This window comes from Salmo salar, chromosome ssa16, assembly GCF_905237065.1.
Source record: "Salmo salar chromosome ssa16, Ssal_v3.1, whole genome shotgun sequence".
Lineage (NCBI taxonomy): Eukaryota > Metazoa > Chordata > Actinopteri > Salmoniformes > Salmonidae > Salmo > Salmo salar.
In genome coordinates this window covers 65738870-65762063 of record NC_059457.1, presented here as the reverse complement: position 1 = coordinate 65762063, position 23194 = coordinate 65738870, and the positions used below count along the sequence as shown (strand labels likewise).

Genomic DNA, 23194 nt, shown 5'->3' with positions numbered 1-23194 from the left:
ATATGCAAATTGATGTTTCTATGCAAACATTTATTTTGAGTTTCTTGCCATTTAGTGACTCCTTGTGTTTTACCCATCAGATTACTCTCAGAATTGAGGCAGTAAGTGGGAATATAGGCAGAGAGAGAAGGGGGACTTTGTCCTATGTGTGCATGGGAACCACAAACATTTCTCTAAGGACTTACACACACCCACACAAATCTTTGGCTGGCACCAGCCCCTTTCCTCCTTTCCAAATATACTCTCAGACTTGTGCATTGCCCATTTCACTTTGGGCGTGGACTGTCTACAATACACATAATCAACTCACAGAATGAGATGTTCATTCTGTGTCCTTCACTGTCATGTGAATATAAACTCTTATTTTCACATTATTATCACAAATTATAGAAAGGAGGAAGGCTTGCTCTCTCTAGAGACAACAGAAAGCTTCCTGCTTACTGTTATATTAACTCAATCTGCTTCTGTATCAATGAGCTATTTCTGGCAAGTAGGCCGTGCAGCCACAGCACACAGTACTGCCTTAGGGAGATGATGAGGCTTTGTTTTTATCCTGAAAAATTGATCTAGAATATATAGAATCTACACACACTGCTACTGAACAAACTCTCAGCGCACATTTCTTGTACTCATGAGAAAAGAGACTCAGAAGCATGATACACCTACTACCTACTATCTATATTTGCAGAGCTACTTTTTTCAGCTGCTAATTTTTTTAATGAAAAATTATAATTATGAGTATCTATTTACCAAGAAGATGAATTATCAGGATAATTGAGTAGAGGAGTATATACTGTATTTCCCATCCTTGTGAAGCTATGAGACCAGAGAACAGAGAACATAACTGACAAGCTACTATTTACAATAGTTTACTACGTTATATTTTATGAAGAAGATTAATGATGAGGATAGGTAATTGAGTCAGAGTATGCGTCCCAAATGGCACCCTATTCCCTATATAGCGCACTACTTTTGACCAGAACCCTATGGGGCATAGGGAATAGGTAGCCATTCGGGACACAGACAGAGTATAGGAGCAGCTGTTGTGTGGTTTTAATGTGTTTTCCATACAGCCAGGCAGGGCCAGGGTAACAGGGAACAGGTAAATTCAGCCCAGATAGTTTCCAGCAGCACACCCACTCCTTTAATCCTGTCTGTGGACGGCCCTGACCTGCCAGAGCCCACGCACGCACACACACACACACACACACACGATTGGGGGGCCTTACATCAGAGGCCACAGGGCCACACACACACCCTCCGAATACACCCGGCATTTCTGCCATGCACCCTATTACAGGGCTACATATAGGCTATATATTTTCCATTGAATATGTCCACTTTTAGAGATGAGATAACATATATATTTTCCATTTGCCTCTAATTGTTTTATCGGTACTGTATTTCAGATTTATATACGTGTTCTTTTTTAAAAGTGTTCTGTACATTTTCACTGTTGTACCAATTACAAACACATTTCACCGACACCCACGCACGTGTGCGCTTGTCATCCCCTCGCCTTACCCTGTGATAACACCCCCCCACACACACACCAAAGGAAGCTTCCTGGTCTCAAAATGGTTAAGATGCTGGACATGAATAACACATCAATTAGAATATGATCAATACAATATTGACAGACATGAACACCTTTGTAGGTGTTAACACATTATGCATTACACACTATTACATTAGATAGTGAATAGCTTACTTTCAATATTCTGTTATTAAGTGAAAAAGAACATTTGTAGGTGAACCCTAAGCAGTATGTAATGTATAACACATTACTTTGTGTGTGTTTTTGTGTTCAATGCCATGAGCATCTTATGTCTTTGTCAACATGTGTGGGTGGAAGTGTGTATGTGGGCGGCAGAGTGTGCTGTGTGTGTGGGCGGAAGTGTGTGTGTGGGTGTTTTTTGTGTGGGTGGGGATTGTCTGAAAAAATAATAACAAGTACTACCATCTTAGAAATGATGTGGTAGTATTACTACAAAAATCTTCAGGCCATTTTTAGATCAATGTCACTATGTTGATTGTGCATCTATATGTTCATAAATGCAGCAGCTGAAAATTCAGTGAATTTTCCCAGTAAACAGCAATCTGTCTATACAAAACAGATACGCCAAACTAGTACCCAATGACGAATACAGAGGCAGGCTAGGAATGATCGACCCACACTCAGGGTCCGTAGTGGGCTTCTCAGAGTCATAATGAAACGAGATTACATTTCTAAACCCCGGGGGTTTTACCCACGTGGGTGGGCCTACGATCGCGCAGGTTCCAGAGACCCCCTTAACGCCCACTGCCTAGCCCAGCTAATGTGTGTCAAATTATCTTCCAATGTACTCACTCACTTATCCCCATCACGACTGGGCTGGCTCATAGGGCAGCAACAAAGGCTCTCCACTTCTGCCGGTCTTCGGACATCTTCCCCACTGTACACCAGCTCTGATGGTGTTGGAGCTCAATCTGCTAACGCAGATTGTGAAGTCATTCTACTCTTCCACACTGCTCTTGCTCCTTGGATCCTATGGCTTTGCACATATTTCTAACTATCGCCTCAGGCAGATGCCAAGTCTAGACTCATGTGCTCTTAAATGACAGTTTAATATGATCATTTATTTCAGAGACATTGTATTGTATTCTCAGTCTATCAAAAGATAACCCAGTTCCCTTTATAAAAACTAGTAGAAGTGATGAAACAAACTAAACAAACAAGAAAATGAGTAAAACTAATGTTGGTATTCTCTTTGAAGCGAAAGCCAGACAATTTTGCATGATTATTGCCGTTAAGTTTTTGATCTCAACCCAACAGGCATGAAAAACAACAGCAGACGCTAGGGATTAGGATCCCCCCACTCACACGCCCACCCGCAAAAACAAGTCCCTGACTCAATCACAAAACCTCAGCAACTTAGTTTGTCTCACATGTACTTTACAGTACTTATCATATGTACTTAACCAAAGGGATGGGTCTGTTTCTCTCTCTCTCTCTGCACTTGATAAGAAACTGACATACTAAGTGCTGAAATGTTAAGTCAAAGATCAACTGCTTAGACCTCAATGAACCACTACAGTACTTAGGCCTAAACGGTTGTGAAGTCATTCTACTCTTCCACACTGCTCTTGCTCCTTGGATCCTACGGCTTTGCTGCCCAACAGGGTATTGGTGGGAGTAACCATGGCTCTGAGCTCCCCTGCTGTGCCTCCTGCAGGCTAAGGCTGGGGCTGCTGTGGGCTGTACTGATCAGCCCACGGAGAGGCTGGCCCTGTGGGCGTTATGTATGGTTGTATTGATGACGGTAGAGACAAAGCCTCTCACTGTGTCACACAGGGCACTTTTTCTCACTCTGCAGGACATCCTGGGTCATGCTTAGTAGGGCACACAGACACCGTAGCAAAACTGTTTGCAACGGAAAACAACAATCTGTGCTCCAATTTGAGACATTCAGCTCGTAGGCCTAGGCTACCGCTTTCACTCTGTTGTAAAAACGTTTTGCACCAAGTTAACATGACCCTGGTGACTGTATGCGCTCTCATGTGTAGAACTGCATCAGTTTGGTTGGAAATCATAATCAGGCATTTTAATTTACTAGATGTTGTCAAAAGTTCCTAGGCCTACAATATACACAAAACACATAATACAAATATTAATTTAACTTGCACGGTGCTTTTCATTAAACAAAATAATCTCAAAACGCATAAAAAGCAAAAGAAACAAACACCACATTTAAAATTGATGGTAGAGACAGATATTGAATCTCTCTACTTGGCTTCAGATGAAAGGCTAGGAGTTGAGGCAGTTTGGATTGGAAAGGCAGTGTAGCTTCTGCGGAGTGAGGGGGCCTCGATGGTACAGCCAGAGAGAAACCAACAGTCTGAACATTCCAATAATCAATTCCCTGCCTCTCCGCTGTAGCACGTTGTACTATCCTGGAGTGTTTTTAAAAGATCACCTAGGCCTACACAATATCATACCTATCATTCCAATGATCAGCATGACTATTGTGTAGCTATTTCATCAGTGCAGCATTATCAGTGTACTGTGTAAATAAAGGATGCTGCTACAGTACTGCAACAGTCCCATGATGCCCTACTGAACATGGCAGCTGTTTGGTCCTATCATGTCAGAGTGTCCACACTACAGGCATAAATAGGACCAGTCCATGACTCAACACTTTCAGCAACATCATACGTACCCACAAGGCATTGCAGCAGACTAATGTATGTGCGAGTCCATGTGGTCAAGAGTAAACAAATATTATACTGGTGTTTACCTCAATAAGATCGTTGAGGAACATGGGAATATAATTTTTTATTAGACTTTCAAATGAACTGATTCATAGAGTACCTTCAAACGAACTGATTCATGGAGTACCTTCAAACGAACTGATTCATAGAGTACCTTCAAACGAACTGATTCATGGAGTACCTTCAAACGAACTGATTCATGGAGTACCTTCAAACGAACTGATTCATGGAGTACCTTCAAACGAACTGATTCATGGAGTACCTTCAAAAGAACTGATTCATGGAGTGCAGCTGATGGAGAAATCTTAAGGTCAAATGATTCATTCCTTAGATGTAGACAACATGCTTAACACTATTGGATAAGACAGCTGCCATGGTCAGTGTTGTCTCTTGAGACTGTTGTAGTGTAATCACTATTTAGAGTACACTAATAATGAATTATATTAATTTCTGTGTTCAAAACAAAGACGATTCGGGGGAAACAATAAGTCCAATTAATTAAATCTTTTTTTCATTTTTTTTTTTCTTCCATCTTCAACATCAATATTAGCTTATATTCTCTGCCGAGACAAGGGATGTTGCAGATGGCATTGTGGTGTAGTTTCTGAAGAGAACACCATTACTGTCCTCCCACACACTCCCATCAGCAGCAACAGCAAGCACACCCTGACCTCAACCTTCACACAACACGCACGCTTAGGGTTAGTACTTCAATACGGTACACTACTGCCACCAAGTGTCTACTCTTGGGCTTTTAAAAACATGCCGGAATAGACCGCTATAATATCATTGAGACGCCAGAAAAGCAGTGAAAGTTAAAGATTTAGCTACAAATACATTTTTATTGTGTATACATATCATTTCATCCCAAGAGTCAAAATAATAACATGATTGTCAGAAGCTCGTGCAGGAAGACACAGAGGAAATAAATACATTACATTCTAGAAGGCAACAATCCCTTTTGACCCTTTCTCGATCAAATCCTATTTACACCGCGTCAGATGGCACACACACAGAAAGCATATCATTCGGTACTTTTTTTACAGCACAGTCATCGATGTGGAGTAGCGCTCAATGCTCCTTACCCCTTCCCTCCTGTACATGTCTCAGGCACCCAATGGAGACCCGCGACAATGTAAGTACCTGATCCGTCTCGAAACTCAACTCAAGCCTTTAATCTACTGCCGGAAAGGGTTTGTACTAGACAGTTGATGTGAAGCCTCAAAATTACCAGGTAAAAAGGCAGGGTGCGCCACAGAGTTCCCCTGGTCTGGTAGGGGAGAGGGCTGGGATTCGGGGTGCTCTGCGGGGTGGGCCTTGCTAGATACGCTGCTTGGGGAACCGTTATGGTGGTGTGGCGACTCCTGTTGCACTGTGCCGTGTTCAGTCTCCACTGCCTGGTATTCAGAAGAGGTCTGATCATTTTGCTCCTGGCAACAGACAAGATAATATAACATCATTGGCTAATCCATCGTGACAAAAATGTTTTGGATACACTAAAGACATAACCAAACCATGCACTAAACTAGTAGACCAAACACAGGAACATGGGACATTTGACCACATTCACCACGTCACAAAGACAGTGTCGAATTCACCTCTACAGTGCACACACAGTCTCACCTTTCTTTAGTTCACATGAAGGCGTGGGGAGAAATCGTTCACATAGTCACTGTTAATCATACGATATAAAAATAGAAAAATAAATCCCATTGAAATAAAATATTTCAAAAAAGGTTATAAAAAAAATGACATGAATTGGCTTAATTCTTAAAAACGTTTGAGTCGCAAATCTGAGGACAAGAGTTCTCATTGAGATTTGACACATCTTTAAAAAAAAAAGGACTATCGTTCATCATCCTACCTGCAGTGGCTGTGTCTCTGAGGGTAGACTACTCTTGGCCATGCAGTACATCTCTCTGATCTGGCAGACAGCGAAGGCTATGGTGACCCAGGGGGAGCCACTCAGCACCCAGGCCGGTTTGTTAACATCCTCCTGCTCCTCCTGGTGCTTAGTCTTCTTAGCCGGGGGTCTAGGGTCAGGGCGGGGCACCATCACACCAACCTGGTAGTTGTAGTAGTAATTAGTAGTAGTACACATCATTGTCCCACAATGGGAAATTGGTTTGCTGAAAGAAGCAGCATATGAGTACAACAATTTGGAGAGTTCTGACCTGGCTTTGCATCAAGTCTATGGTAGCGATGGGAACTGGACTGGAAGGAACCGGAATGTTCTCTGCTAGCATCCTGTCCTCTATCGAGGGGAATACAAATTGAGGTTATTCTTGTATGGTACTCTTAAAAATAAGGGTGGTTTGCAGTTATATAAATATTTTGTTTTTAGTGCAATATATGAAGCAATCCATTAAACCATTCTATACAGAACAAATTCCTCTAAGAGTGCACTGATGCAGGGTCTGTAAAAAATATGAACTGAGGTGCTCGCCCCTCCCTCACCCTTATCCTCATTCTGTCCGGTCAGACATTGAATGAAGGAGAATATGAGGAGTATAACCAGGGAAGCCATTCCAATCCCTCTGAACGTCTCTGCAGCTCCTGGAAAAAGAAAGATACACTTTACAGATACAGAAAAAACATAGTGGTAACACTTTATATTAAGGTGTCATTTAATAGGTTTATACATAGTTTATTAGTGGATATGTAGTTTATAAATATGTAATAAACCAGAACTCATTGGTTCTCAAAATCATGTTAAAATATAAAAACATGGCTGTATGGCAGGAGTTGCTAAATTTCACTACTCAAATGGGACTGTCAAAAGGGGCCGTTGTTGTCGCATCCGTACCAAAATAGTTGACGAAGACGCCCCCCACCATGGCCCCACAGCCCCGTCCCAGCCCCAGGTGTAGACCCTGGAGGATACCCTGGGCAGAGGTCCTCAGAGCTGGGGGCACCGCGGCACTCAGGTAGGAGATACAGGCTGCCCAAACCGACGCATGGGTCACACCTACAGTACAAAGAGACAGACAGAAAAAACAAAAGGTTAGAAAAGTGAAATATTGTGTGTGGCTCAGAGGTAGAGCATGGCGCTTGCAAAGCGAGGGTTGTAGGTTTGATTCCCATGGGGGAACAGTACAAAAATATATGCACTCACGACTGTAAGTCACTCTGGATAAGAGCGTCTGCTAAATGACTAAAATGTAAATGATGTCAGAGGACAAACATTGATGGAAGTGGTAAACATTACACAGCCTATAGGATAAAAATGCTTCTTCAAAGTAGGTGCGGCAGGTAGCCTAGCGGTTAAGAGTGTTGGGCCAGTAACCGAAAGGTCGCGGGATTCAATCCCCGAGCCGACTATGGTGAAAAAACTGTTGATGTGCCCTTGAGCAAGGCACTTATCCAGAGCGACTTACAGGAGCAATTAGGGTTAAGAGTGTCTGCTAAATGTAAAATGTTACAGAAGAAAAAAGCAGTCCGTCTTGTAGTATTAGCACAAATTGAAAAAAAACAATCTAACAGGAAACCTCACCTCTACTTTATTTAAGTCATTTGAGTCAATTGTCATTTGAGTCAATTGGAGGTGTACCTGTGGATGTATTTCAAGGCTTACCTACAAACTCAGTGCCTCTTTGCTTGAAATCATGGGAAACTCAAAATAAAAATCAGCCAAGACCTCAGGAAAAAAGAATTGTAGACCTCCACAAGTCTGGTTCATCCTTGGGAGCAATTCCCAAACGCCTGAAGGTACCACGTTCATCTGTACAAACAATAGTACGCAAGTATAAACACCATGGGACCACGCAGCCGTCATACCGCTCAGGAAGGAGATGCGTTCTGGTCTCCTAGAGATGAACGTACTGTGGTGCGAAAAGTGCAAATCTATCCCAGAACAACAGCAAAGGACCTTGTGAAGATGCTGGAGGAAACAGGTACAAAAGTATCAATATCCACAGTAAAACAAGTCCTATAATCGACATAACCTGAAAGGCAGCTCAGCAAGGAAGAAGCCACTGCTCCAAAACAGCCATAAAAAAGCCAGACTACGGTTTGCAACTGCACATGGGGACAAAGATCGTACTTTTTGGAGAAATGTCCTCTGGTCTGATGAAACAAAAATATAACTGTTTGGCCATAATCACCATCGTTATGTTTGGAGGAAAAAGGGGGAGGCTTGCAAGCCGAAGAACATCATCCCAACCATGAAGCACGGGGATGGCAGCATCATGTTGTGGAGGTGCTTTGCTGCAGGAGGGACTGGTGCACTTCACAAAATAGATGGCACCATGAGGAAGAACAATTATGTGGATATATTGAAGCAACATCTCAAGACATCAGTCAGGAAGTTAAAGCTTGGTCACAAATGGGTCTTCCAAATGGACAATGACCCCAAGCATACTTCCAAAGTTGTGACAAAAATGGCTTAAGGACAACAAAGTCAAGGTATTGGAGTGGACATCACAAAGCCCTGACCTCAAGCCTATAGAACATTTGTGGGCAGAACTGAAAAAGCGTGTGCGAGCAAGGAGGCCTACAAACCTGACTCAGTTACACCAGCTATGTCAGGAGGAATGGGCCAAAATTCCACCAACTTATTGTGGGAAGCTTGTGGAAGGCTACCCGAAACGTTTGACCCAAGTTAAACAATTTAAAGACAATGCTACCAAATACTAATTGAGTGCATGAATGTGATGAAAGAAATACAAGCTTAAATAAATAATTCTCTACTATTATTCTGACATTTCACATTCTTAAAATAAAGTGGTGATCCTAACTGACCTAAGACAGTGAATGTTTACGAGGATTAAATGTCAGGAATTGTGAAAAACTGAGTTTAAATGCATTTGGATAAGGTGTATGTAAACTTCAACTGTATATACACACACATTCTTATGCTGAAGTAACAGGATGGTCATCTTACTTTGCTTTGTGGGCTGGAGTTGCAAAACACTTCTCTAAGACATAAAGCTCAGGAAGAAGCTATAGCACCAAAGCAAACAGTGCCCATCACTTATGACCAGTAATAACGAGCTTATTCTTACTTATTTATTGAGCGCATTACCAGTTATTACTAGAAAAATTGTCATGAGGCGTAGGCCTATAGGACATTTTATCCGCCACCATTCAAAACACAACGCCACAGTTACATTCCTTGCAAGAATCATGGATGAGTACATTCACTTTATAAGTCGGGACCTCTGTCCTAGAGCACGGGTCGGCAACAGGCTATTTCTTTGCCCCCCCCCAACGTGTTTAGTAAAAAAAAATACAAACAATCATTATATACACTACCTAACCAAAAGTATGTGGACACCTGCTCGTCAAACATCTCATTCCAAAATCATGGGCATTAATATGGAGTTGGTTCCCCTTTGCTGTTATAACAGCCGCCACTCTTCTGGGAAGGCTTTCCACTAGATGTTGGAACATTGCTGCGGGTACTTGCTTCCATTCAGCCACAAGAGCATTACTGAGGTCAGGCACTAATGTTGGACGATTAGGCCTGGCTCTCAGTCCGCGTTCCAATTCATCCCAGAGGTGTTCAAAGGGGTTGAGGTCAGGGCTCTGTGCAGGCCAGTCAAATTCTTCCACACCGATCTCGACAAACCATTTCTGGGGGGGGGGGGGCATTGTCATGCTGAAATAGGAAAGTGCCTTTCCCAAACTGATGCCACAAAGTTGGAAGCACAGAATCATCTAGAATGTCATTTTATGCTGTAGCGTTAAGAATTCCCTTCACTGGAACTAAGGGGCCTAGCCTGAACCATGAAAAACAACCCCAGACCATTATACCAAAAAAAAGAAGTGTAAAATCACCAGGAATTCAACTACAAATGTGTTTCATTTAGGAAGTCTGTTCCCAAGTGTTCCCACATCCCAAAAAAATCTAATATATGATTGCGTCTCAAAATACAATCTCTTTTTGGGCTTAGTTGTGGTCAATTTGGAGTGTAGAAATTATTATAGTTATTTTCTGGGACCGACCATTCTCTTCAACAAAATTCGGCCCACTCTGGATCTAGTTGCCTACCTCTGTCCTATTGGTTATTGTGTACCCAAGGTGTCTGAAAGAGGGAGTGGAACAATATATTCTCCTGTCCAGTGTTTGACAAGACCCATCCAACCTGCTCTTAAATAATCTCATCTGTAACCACAGATCGACAAACAGGGATAACATGGTGCCTATTCACTAGTCATATGACATTACCAGGATATCCTTATTGAATTTCCTTTTGTTGATACTGTCTTTTAATATGACAGTTTGTTGTGATACTGTAAAGGCCTTTTCAATTCAAATCAATATTAACATTCCTATATTAACATTAAAAGGTGTTTTATAAGGCAGCGATTGCTTGAAATAACAGATTCCTGTCCTAAGATGTACTTTTCTGAGGCTCAATAATACAGCCCTTAACTACAGAATCAGATTTGAACCTTTCCTCAGTCAGATGTCAACAGGAAGTAATGTCAATGCCGGACCTGATCTCTCTTACCTTGTAAGACCTCCATAGGCAGAACTATCCATGCATTCTCCAAGTAAGAAATGTACAGGTAGCGTGCTGTGTTACATGCCAAGCCAATGTACAAGACCCTAAGTTAGGAAAACAGGGAGGAAAGAAAGAAATTAGTGATGAGATTTTCAGAGGTTAGGTACTCCGAGCAAAAGTTATTAAGAAGAAGCAAAACAGATCAAATAGGGTGATGTATGGAATGTATAGGCTTTTCAGACTTAGAGCGTCTTTTGTTGCGTTAATTAGGATTCCATCGCAGAATACTCATCCAAGGTTTAAAGCAGGGGTGGGCAATTCCAGTCCTCGAGGGCCTGATTGGCATCACAGTTTTGCTCCAGCTAACACACCTGACTCCAATAATCACCTAATCGTGATCTTCAGTTTAGAATGCAATTTGATTAATCAGCTGTGTTTGCTAGGGATGGAGAAAAAGTGTGACATCAAATCACCCCTGGTTTTAAGAGATGCCCTACTAGGTATAGTTAGTATTACTCTTTGTGCACAGTGCCCATTGAACTGGTGAGGCAAAAAGCAAAAAAATTCTTGAGACCTTTGCACTAATAGGTAACTGTATTTCTTGCAGGGTTATAACCACCCATGATGTTAGAGAAGAATGCTTTTAAATGGTGGGTCAAAATGACATAGGTCGCACAGAGCTGCCAGATGGATGGGCCTCTCTCCTTAAACATAACACCCTCAAATGTCCCTGCTCTGTGCTAGGTCTGTCTGTCTGACTATAGTATACGCACAAGGTCTGTGTGACGTTCAAGCAAGAGGCACTCTAAACGAACACGATTGTTTACATGCAGCATGTCTAGTTGAGGTGAAACGGGATAGCAAACGTGGAAATCCTCAGTTTCAGAAAATTCGGTGTGCTTTGGTTGTTGTTGCTGCTGCTGTTTTTGGTAAAAGATTTGGTTAAAAGAGATGGATAATGTGATATCCCTTCCTCCGCCACCCTCCCAAAAACAAGAACACCAACAACCCCATCCTTACCTGATGTGTCCCACCAGCTCGATAAACTTATGACTGGTGAAGTAAGCAGCCAGCTCCGACACATGACTCAGAACCGAACACACTCCAAACAGCGTGGTGGTCCCCTTCAGGTCTTCTAGATGCCAATACAGGAAGGTGAACACAAAGCCGTAACCGAAGCCCATGAACCAGGCAACAAACAGCACCGTGCTGTACTGAACACTACACAGCAGCCTGAGGAGGTCACTGTAATAGAAAGGCTGTTCGGTGGTGGTGGACTCTGGGGTGATGGGGGTCTGGTCCGAGGTGGAGCTCTCCTCTGGAGATGCCACATTCCCATCTACCTGTGTGAAAAAAATGGTGTAAAACGAATAAAATAACAATTTTCTATTTAAAGCAGTATTTACTTCGGCTAAAGAAATTAGAAAGACTATTTCCACTTAGTGTGAGTTTTCATTTTCCAGTTGATTTACCTGTGGTATCTCTACCTCATGGGGCCTCTGAGGCACCTCCTGTCTGTAGTCCCCACTGTCAAATCAAATCAAACTTAATTTAAAGGCAATTTAAAATCGCCACACACTTTACAGTAAAATAAATCAAATAGAAGATATTAAAAACAAACAGCAATTCTATGAAATTGATGAATAAAAGAACATAAAACAAAAAGTCTAAAATAACAATAAAATCATTGATTTAAGGAAAAGCTAAAAAAGGTGGGGTTTCAAACAGTTTAAATTGGGTCTGCCCCTATTACCTGTCGAAGTAGAATTGTGTTGCTACCACCAGGGCCAGACCCATCATCACTCCAAACACTATGAAGGCCACCTGGGGAAGGAACGAGTGAAGAAATGAACAAATTAACTACATTTTTTATTTACGTATCAACTATGTTGCCATTAGCGACCCATTGCTTATTATTTTTTATAGCAACTCTTTACAGGCCTCCTGGGCCATATTATCTTTCCGATTTGGTCCTGTCGTACATACCTACACGTACGCTACGGTCACAAGACGCAGGCCTCCTAATTGTCCCTAGAATTTCTAAGCAAACAGCTGGAGGCAGGGCTTTCTCCTATAGAGCTCCATTTTTATGGAATGGTCTGCCTACCCATGTGAGAGACGCAGACTCAGTCTCAACCTTGAAGTCTTTACTGAAGACTCATCTCTTCAGTAGGTCCTATGATTAAGTGTAGTCTGGCCCAGGAGTGTGAAGGTGAATGGAAAGGCTGGAGCAACGAAAGGCCCTTGCTGTCTCTGCCTGGCCGGTTTCCCCTCTTTCCACTGGGATTCTCTGCCTCTAACCTTATTACAGGGGCTGAGTCACTGGCTTACTGGTGTTCTTCCATGCCGTCCCTAGGAGGGGTGCGTCACTTGAGTGGGTTGAGTCACTGACGTGGTCTTCCTGTCTGGGTTGCCCCCCCCCCCTTGGGTTGTGCCGTGGCGGAGATCTTTGTGGGCTATACTCGGCCTTGTCTCAGGATGGTAAGTTGGTGGTTGGAGATATACCTCCAGTGGTGTGGGGTCTGTGCTTTGGCAAAGTGGGTGGGGTTATATCCTGCCTGTTTGGCCCTGTCCGGGGGTATCATCGGATGGGGCCACAGTGTCTCCTGACCCCTCCTGTCTCAGCCTCCAGTATTTATGCTGCAGTAGTTTATGTGTCGGGGGGCTAGGGTCAGTCTGTTACATCTGGAATATTTCTCTCGTCTTACCCGGTGTCCTGTGTGAATTTAAATATGCTCTCTCTAATTCTCTCTTTCTCGCTCTCGGAGGACCTGAGCACTAGGACCATGCCTCAGGACTACCTGGCATGATGACTCCTTGCTGTCCCCAGTCCACCTGGCCGTGCTGCTGCTCCAGTTTCAACTGTTCTGCCTGCGGCTATGGAACCCTGACCTGTTCACTGGACATGCTACCTGTCCCAGACCTGCTGTCCCAGACCTGCTGGAACCCTGAACTGTTCACCGGACGTGCTACCTGTCCCAGACCTGCTGTTTTCAACTCTCTAGAGACAGCAGGAGCGGTAGAGATACTCTCAAAGATCGGCTTTGAAAAAGCCAACTGACACTTACTCTTGAGTTGCTGACTTGTTGCACCCTCGACAACTACTATGATTATTATTATTTGACCATGCTGTTCATTTATGAACATTTGAACATCTTGGCCATGTTCTGTTATAATCTCCACCCCGGCACAGCCACCCCTAATAGCCTGGTTCCTCTCTAGGTTTCTTCCTAGGTTTTGTCCTTTCTAGGGAGTTTTTCCTAGCCACCGTGCTTCTACACCTGCATTGCTTGCTGTTTGGGGTTTTAGGCTGGGTTTCTGTACAGCACTTTGAGGTATCAGCTGATGTAAGAAGGGCTATTTAAATAAATTTGATTTGATATTATTTGTCACATTTTCAATGTCATACATTACCTGGTAGTTCTTGTACTCGGGCAGGATACAGCCGACCACGCCGTCGATGAACAGCGTAATGTGGGTGTGGTCTATCCAGATACCCACTAGCAGCATGGTCACGCCCCAGCCAAGGGACCCCCACATTCTCTGCAGGCCGTAACGGTCCCGGTGCTTCCCCAGGTACTGTAACGTCACTGTGTCCACAATGGTGACCGCCGGCGCGCTGAAAAACTCCCCCACGATGATGACCAAGAGGATCAGGAGAAAAATGCTCTCGACCTGATCTTCGTTGTACTCAATGATGTACTCTTTAGGTTGGGTGGGGGCAGGGGTGGTGGTAGTGGTTGCCATATTTGTTGTTGTAGTATTTGGAGTAGCTTGAGTGGAATTGCCCTGCTTGTGAGGCATCAATGTGGAATTGGTGGTGGTGGGGGCATGCGTAGGGGTTTTAGTGGTCAGTGGCATAGTTGTGGTATTCGGTAAAAGCTGAGTGGTATTGGCTTGCTCATCAGACACCACTCTGGGTTGGGCACCGGTGGGGGTGTGAGTGGCTGTTGTCGTAGCTGTGGTTGTAGCATTACTCTGCTCGTAAGGCACCCCAGCGGATTGAGTGGTATTGCTATCAGCACCTCTCCTATGCCTGTGGCGTAAGCTATAGCCAGAATCAAGGCCATTCAAAACAAAAGGGAAGCTAGGAAAGTAACTTTGAAACAAATCCCGACGACTTCTCCTCGTGTGATTGGTGGAAGCGTCCGGTAGCGAGCCGTTAATTGGTGTCATAGTCGTCAAGGGCAGTATTGGTGGGGCCATTGTGGGGATGTCCACCTTCTCCTTACAGATCATGGCAGCTGGTTTGACAAAGCCGATGCCACAGTTGAACACCAACCAACAAAGCACAGAGAACAGCAACAACGGCTTTCCTTTCTTAAAACGATCGGCCACCACTCCCCAGAATGGCGCACTGCAGAACTCTATAAAGTACCGGATCCCAACCAACAGTCCACTACGGCTTGGTGACATCCCTAGCTGTTTGTAGTAGACGGCTAGGAGTGGGTGCAGTGAACCGTATGCTGCATAGAAGAAGAAGTAGAAGATCTTGGAGATGAGGAGCTGGGAGTTGACTCTAAGGCACATCCTCTCAAAGCAGCCTAGGTCTTTCAGTGGTGAGGCCATGGGTGTCTCTGGAGCAGACCGTGTGTCTGCTGCTGCAGGAGTGGGTCCTGGCTCTCGGTCGGTCTGAAGCTCCAGGGAAAGAGTGTTGAAGGGTTCGTCCAGGACGTACTTCCTCTTTTGATCTTCTTCATCATCCGATAGGATGACCACTTTGTCGTCTGCGGCCATCTCTGGAAGACAGGAAGTTCGATTCATTTTTACTGTAACCTAAACAATAGGCTACATTGATTATCATAACCATACAGTCTATGTGTAGCAATATTGATGTTACTCATATTGATGTTACACAGGAAACAGAACCCACTTGTTACTTACCGACTTCATGTATTTGATGTGCTGGTTAACAATATGCAAAGTAAAGTTTGCTTAACTAAAATCAGCAAAAAAGAAACATCCTCTCACTGTCAACTGCGTTTATCTTCAGCAAACTTAACATGTGTAAATATATGTATGAACATAAGATTCAACAACAGACAAACTGAACATGTTCCACAGACGCGTGACTAACAGAAATTGAATAATGTGTCCCTGAACAAAGGGCGGGTCAAAATCAAAAGTAACAGTCAGTATCTGGCGTGGCCACCAGCTGCATTAAGTACTGTAGTTCAACTCCTCATGGACTGCACCAGATTTGCCAGTTCTTGCTGTGAGACGTTACCCCACTCTTCCACCAAGACACCTGCAAGTTCCCTGACATTTCTGGGGGGAATGGCCCTAGCCCTCACCCTCCAATCCAACAGGTCCCAGACGTGCTTAATGGGATTGAGATTCGGGCTCGTCGCTGGCCATGGCAGAACACTGACATTCCTGTCTTGCAGGACATTATGCACAGAACGAGCAGTATGGCTGGTGGCATTGTCATGCTTGAGGGTCATGTCAGGAAAAGCCTGCAGGAAGGGTACCACATGAGGGAGGAGGATGTCTTCCCTGTAACGCACAGCGTTGAGATTGCCTGCAATGTTTTACATTTGACATTTTAGTCATTTAGCAGACGCTCTTATCCAGAGCGACTTACAATAGTGAATGCATACATTTCATTTCATGCATTTTTTTTGTACTGGCCCCCCGTGGGAATCGAACCCAGAACCCTGGCGTTGCAAACACCATGCTCTACCAACTGAGCCACAGAGAAGGCAAGCTCAGTCCGATGATGCTGTGACACACCGCCCCAGACCATGACGGACCCTCCATCTCCAAATCGATCCCGCTCCAGAGTACAGGCCTTGGTGTAACGCTCATTACTTTGACGATAAACGCAAATCCGACCATCACCCCTGGTGAGACAAAACCGCGACTCGTCAGTGAAGAGCACTTTTGCCAGTCCTGTCTGGTCCAGCGACAGGTGGGTTTGTGCCCATAGGCGACGTTGTTGCCGGTGATGTCTGGTGAGGACTTGCCTTACAACAGGCCTACAAGCCCTCAGCCCAGCCTCTCTCAGCCTATTGCGGACAGTCTGAGCACTGATGGAGGGATTGTGCATTCCTGGTGTAACTCGGGCAGTTGTTGTTGCCATCCTGTACCTGTCTCGCAGGTGTGATGTTCGGATGTAGCGATCCTGTGCAGGTGTTGTTACACGTGGTCTGCCACTGCGAGGACGATCAGCTGTCCGTCCTGTCTCCCTGTAGCGCTGTCTTAGGCGTCTCACAGTACGGAAATGGCAATTTATTGCCCTGGCCACATCTGCAGTCCTCATGCCTCCTTGCAGCATGTCTAAGGCACGTTCACGTAGATGAGCAGGGACCCTGGGCATCTTTCTTTTGGTGTTTTTCAGAGTCAGTAGAAAGGCCTCTTTAGTGTCCTAAGTTTTCATAACTGTGTCCTTAATTGCCTACCGTCTGTAAGCTGTTAGTGTCTTAACTTCTCTAGGGTAGGGGGCAGTATTTTGACATCCGGATGAAGAAGGTGCCCAGAGTAAACTGCCTGCTACTCAGTCCCAGAAGCTAAGATATCCAAATCTACTAATAATATGCATAGAAAACACTCTGAAGTTTCTAAAACTGTTTGAATGCTGTCTGTGTATAACAGAACTCATATGGCAGGCAAAAACCTGAGAAAAAGATCCAACCAGGAAGTGTGGAAATCTGAGGTTTGTAGTTTTTCAAGTGATTCCCTAATACACAGTGTCTGTGGGGTCATTTTCCAATTCCTAAGGCTTCCACTAGATGTCAACAGTCTTTAGAACGTTGTTTCATGCTTCCACTGTGAATGGGGTGGAGAATAAGAGCCATTGGAATCAGATGACTGAGAAAATGACATGAGCTTAGTGGCGCGCGCTCACATGAGAGTTAGCCGTGTCCTTTTATTTTTTGAAGACAAAGGAATTGTCCGGTTGGAATATTAACAACCGTTCCACAGATGCATGTTCATTAATTGTTTATGGTTCATTGAACAAGCATGGAAAACAGTGTTTAAACCCTTTACAATGAAGATCTGTGAAGTTATTTGGATTTTTACGAATCATCTTTGAAAGACAGAGTCCTGATATATCTTTGTCTGTTGGGACTACAACACAAAGCACATTGAAACATTGTGGCAGTGAAAAAATACAAATAATAATACATCCCAGGCGCCAGTTTGGAAAAGGTCTGCTTTTACAAGCTAGTCATCGCGCCGAACGTCAATGCTAGCTGATTATAGAATGACTATACTAAAAGCTAACTGGCCATAAGCAGATTTGTGAGTAGCTAACATTCCATTCTACAAATAAATCGCCATGGAAAATCCAGTGAAAAGAAATTGACTTTGACGATTGTAATTTAGCACTTACCTGGAAAAGATGGAAAGAGGAATTTAATTTGTACATAGCTCTTGCAATGGGAGAAAAACCTGATGACTAAAGTGAAGCTACTGTATATCTAATTGGGGAAAAAGGCAGAGAGATTTGTTAGACCCTTGGTGTGGGCAGTACAAGAGACAATCTCTTTGTTGAGGAAGTAATTGCAGCACTAGATGCATTTTGTGATCCCACGAAAAATGAAACAATTGAGAGATAAACATTTTTGTCATGCGGAGTCAGGGCCAAGATGAGAGTTTAGACAAATATCTCACTGAACTTCCAATGTGAAATGCGTCAGCTGAATCTGAGAGCAGTGAGGATGTTCTCTGCATCACACAGGCCAAAGTCAGAGAGCATAAACATGGTACAGGAAGAAGAAAAATACCCCAATGCAGCTCTCTTTGCAACCATGCTGGTCAACAAAATGTCAGTCAGATTTCAGCTAGATTGTGGTGCTAGTTGTAATGTTATCCCTGCAAACCTCACAAAAGACAGTCACCTAGAGCCCTGCAGTCAGGTATTGGTGATGTATAACAAGAGTAGCCCGACGCCACTGGGGAAGTGCACACGTTAAAAAAAAGTGATCAATCCACGCAATAAGAAAACCTACAGAGGTGAGTTCATCGTAGTCAACAAGAATGTGCACAGGCCCATTGTAGGCAGCAAGGCTATCCAGGCAATGGAGTTGCTTACTGTGCAGCATCACAGCATCCTGGCCGTCAAGAAAACAGGGTCCTGGACTAAAGAGCAAATAAAACAGGAGCAAGCTGATGTATTCCATGGAGATGGATGCTTACCCGGCAAACTGAAGCCGGGAGTGGACAAGTGAGTGGAGCCTGTCCAGCAGCACTACATAAACCACTCAGAGAGGAGCTTGGTGGTCTATAGAAAAGGATGATAAAAAGCAGTTGGGGGAAAGAAAAAAAAAGCACAGACTGGATTGGCAGCCTGATCGCAGTGCAAAAACCATCTGGAAAAATATGAGTGTGTATCGATCCAAAACCTTTCAAGGCGCTCAAGTGGAGCCATTAACCACTATTGAAGACGTGGTGCCAGACCTGAACAGAGCACGTGTGTTCTCTGTTTGTGATGAAACAACTGACATGTGGAACTGGATGAGGAATCCAGCTATCTCACCACGTTCTCTACTGCCATGGGACGCTACAGGTGGCTGCGCATGCCAAATCGGAATCAGTTCATCCCCAGAGATCTTTCAGAGGAAGTTGAAACAGGGAATGGAAGGTCTGCCGAGGAGTCAAAAAATAAAATAAATAAATATCACTGCAGATGGCATCCTGATTATGGGAGAAAGGAGACAACAATGAAGCTGCAAAATCGGGACGATGACAAGAACCTGTGAATGCTCCTGGACAGATGCAGGAAGCTCAATATCAAGCTGAATCCAGAGAAGCTGCAGCTCAGGCTGAAGGAAGTGCCCTACATTGGTCACCTGCTAACATCAGAGGGGTTTGAAAGTGGACCCGGGAAAAGCGACAGCCATCAGACAGATGCCTAGGCCTACAAGATGTGCAGGGGGTGCAGCGCCTCCTGGGCATGGTAAACGACCTATGCAAGTTCTGCAGCCATGCCACGGAGCACCGCAAGCCGCTGTGACACCTAACACACAAGGACTCACTGTGGGAGTGGTCAGAAAGACTCGAGCTGGCTTTCAAGAAAAATCAGCTGATACCATTGCACAGACCCCTGTGGTCAGTCTCAGATAGGTTCCTGGAAAACATGTGGTGCTGGCCAACACCCTAAGCAGGGTGTGCCTCTCAGAACAAGAGAACAGATGCCCTGTGGAATCAATCAACATGATACACTACCTGCCTGTGTCAAGCGAGAGACTAAAGGCCATCCAGAGAGCCACTGAAGCTCCAGACACTGAAGAATGTGATCCTGCAGGGGTGGCCAGAAGTGAAAGAACATGTACCCTTGAAAGTAGCAATGTATTTTCACAACAAAGATGAGTTGAGTGTGCAAAGTGGAGTTACCTTCAGAGGTGAGCGAGTCATTGTGCTTGCTGCCCTCAAAGAATCCCTTCCTCACACATAGAAATCGAGGGATGTCTGAGAAGAGCTTGCGAGCGTGTCTACTGACCGGGCATGAATGCACAGCTGAGAACATGCATGGAACAATGTAGCACCTGCACTGCATGGGGTGTGAAGCAGCAGAAAGAGACGCTGAGACCACACGAAGCACCAAAGCTTCCCTGGGACAAAAATATGGACCTGTTCAAGTTCAACAACAGAGACTACATGGTCACAGTTGATTGAAAACTCAAACTTCTGGAAGGTGGACTATTTGGAGAACACGCAGTCAAAAGCGGCCATTTCAAAACTGAAGACACACTTTGGCATACCTGACATCCTATATTCAGACAATGGCCCCCAGTACTCTTCAGGCAAGTTCAGAAGTTTCAGCAAGGCCTGGGACTTTAAACACTAAACATTGTCTCCAGTATACTCGCAAAGTAATGGGAAATTGGAATTGGCAGCGAAAACAGCCGAACGACTGATGGCAAAAGCAAAGAGAGCAGGTGCTGACCCATACCTAGTCCTGCTGGATCACAGAAATACCCCGTCACAAGCAACAGACAGCAGCCCTGCAATGGCACTGATGGAAAGACGTACAAAGACAATAGTGCGAATGATTGAAAATCTGCTGAGACCAGGAATGACAAAATTAATGGTCAGCAGAGAAGTTCAAAGAAAGTCAGCAGAGACAGGCAAAGTACTACAATACCTCTGCTAAGGATCTCACAGAGTTGCAATGAGATGACAGCATGAGAGTTGAGCCACACACAGGTAGGGCCATCCGAAGACCTACTGTATACAACTGAAAGACTGAATGTAAATCAAAGAAAGTAATAAATAAATAAATACATACACACACACATATATATATATATATATATATATATATATATATATATATATATATATATATATATATATATATATATATATATATATATATATATATATATATATATATATAGTGCCAGTCAAAAGTTGACACACCCACTCACTCCAGGGTTTTTCGTTATTTTGTACTATTTTCTACATTGTAGCATAAGACATTAAAACTATGAAATTACACATTTGGAATCATGTAGTAACCAAAAAATATATTTTATATTTGAGATTCTTCAAAGTAGCCACCCTTTGCCTTGATGACAGCTTTGCACACGCTTGGCATTCTCTCAACCAGCTTCATGAGGTAGTCACCTGGAATGCATTTCAATTAACCTGTGCCTTGTTAAAAGTTAATTTGTGGAATTTCTTTCCTTCTTAATGCATTTGAGCCAATCAGTTGTGTTGTGACAAGGTAGGTGTGGTATAGGGAAGATAGTCCTATTTGGTAAAAGACCAAGTCCATATCTCCGCATGTGTGGTTCCCACCGTGAAGCATGGAGGAGGTGTGATGGTACTTTGCTGGTGACACTGTCGGTTATTTATTTAGAATTCAAGGCACACTTAACCAGCATGGCTACCACAGCATTCTGCAGCAATATGCCATCCCATCTGGTTTGCGCTTATTGGGACTATCATTTGTTTTCAACAGGACAATGACCCAACACACCACCAGGCTGTGTAAGGGCTATTTGACCAAGAAGGAGAGTGATGGAGTGCTGACCTGATCAGATGACCCAACCTCAAGCCAATTGAGATGGTTTGGGATGAGTTGGATCGCAGAGTGAAGGAAAAGCAGCCAACAAGTGCTCAGCACATGTGGGAACTCCTTCAAGACTGTCGGAAAAGCATTCCAGGTGAAACTGGTTGAGAGAATGCCAAGAGTGTGCAAAGCTGTCATCAAGGCAAAGAGTGGCTACTCTGAAGAATCTCCAATATATTTTGATTTGTTTAACACTTTTTTGGTTACTACATGATTCCATGTGTTATTTCATAGCTTTGATGTCTTCACTATTATTATACAATGTAAAACACAGTAAAAATAAAGAAAAACCTTGAATGAGTAGGTATATCCAAACTTTTGACTGGTACTGTGTGTGTGTGCAAATAGACAGTGAGAGACAAACAAACATTCAGTTCACAATCAAAATGATTGGACTACATACCAAAGTTAGGTGGAGTCTGCCTTTGTTGTTAGAAAAAAAAGAGAACGTGTAGCAATATTCATGTTACTTATTTTGATGTTACACAGGAAACGGAAACCACTTGTTTCTTACCGACTTCGTGTACTTGATGTGCTGGTTAACAACATGCATAGTAAAATTTGCTTAACTATATATATCTGTCGTGATTACAACACAAAGCATATTGAAACACTATGTTATACAGTAAATATGTTTAGCATGGGTATAATAAAGATTCGGCTACCCACAAGTTGCACAAGGGGTGTAAGAAATATAGTAACATTGTTACAACCTAAGAACTCATGTTGCTCGTGAGTGTGTATGTCATATCAGAAGAACCGGTGAAACCGGTGAGAAAATAAATTTCACCGTCCAATGCGGTAGTATGAACGAAATGCATGTTTCACAGTCAAATAATGAACACTTAACACCAAATTGAAGACATAAAAAGTACAACGTTTACTTTAAGCAGTGCTAAACAGAGCACTTACATCAAAATATTGTAGATTCGCAATAAAATTACAAAATTAGCGCAGTTTCTCTTTAACATGGAAATATGAGCTTGGACGCCCGTTTTCTCATCAAGCTTACCTGCCAAAGTCACCGGTCCGTATTCCTATTCTTTTCAACTATGACTACGCAGGTTCGGCGGTGGCAGTTGTGTCTCCCAGTCGTAAATCGAACGCTTCCTGCATTGCCTACAATACAGTTTATTTCGTCGTTTTCCTATGCACGCATGATACAGATGAATGATACACCGTAAGTAATATCCTTTAACGCTCATGCAAATACTTCCGACCTATAACCACACCTTCGTTCAGGCCATTTCGCTCAGATGGGAACTCCGAACTCGATACGCCCAGAGGATGGGTTTCGTGTGACGTCTCTGCTATCTGTTAAAGTGAACCCAACCTCCCAAATATTGTCCAGCTGCCCTTCAACATACACCAACTACTGTAAATGCATAAGAGCATGTTTATAACGAACTGTAAAGGCAATATGTGCAATTGTTGTTGTTTCTAAAATCTATAACATCTATAAAATGTATAT

General features: G+C 43.5%; 1 protein-coding gene across 3 annotated transcripts; it reads right to left on the bottom strand.

The window, feature by feature from the left end:
- Positions 1–5060: 5060 nt before the first annotated feature.
- On the bottom strand, positions 5061–23016 carry LOC106574288 (major facilitator superfamily domain-containing protein 6-A). Of its 3 annotated transcripts, none has more exons than XM_014150085.2 (12): positions 22736–23016; positions 14115–15439; positions 12454–12524; positions 12173–12227; positions 11721–12043; positions 10707–10804; positions 7058–7219; positions 6709–6807; positions 6426–6505; positions 6116–6316; positions 5875–5878; positions 5394–5681 (listed from the first exon to the last, which is right to left on the bottom strand). In XM_014150085.2, the coding sequence occupies exons 2-12, from the start codon at positions 15435–15437 to the stop codon at positions 5671–5673; spliced, it is 2427 nt and encodes an 808-aa protein (XP_014005560.1). In that variant the 5' UTR covers positions 15438–15439; positions 22736–23016; the 3' UTR covers positions 5394–5670. The 3 variants fall into 3 exon arrangements, with proteins under 3 accessions (XP_014005558.1, XP_014005560.1, XP_014005561.1); XM_014150086.2 differs by having other exon boundaries at positions 5534–5681; positions 5875–5923; XM_014150083.2 differs by lacking the exon at positions 5875–5878 and having other exon boundaries at positions 5061–5681.
- Positions 23017–23194: the final 178 nt, after the last annotated feature.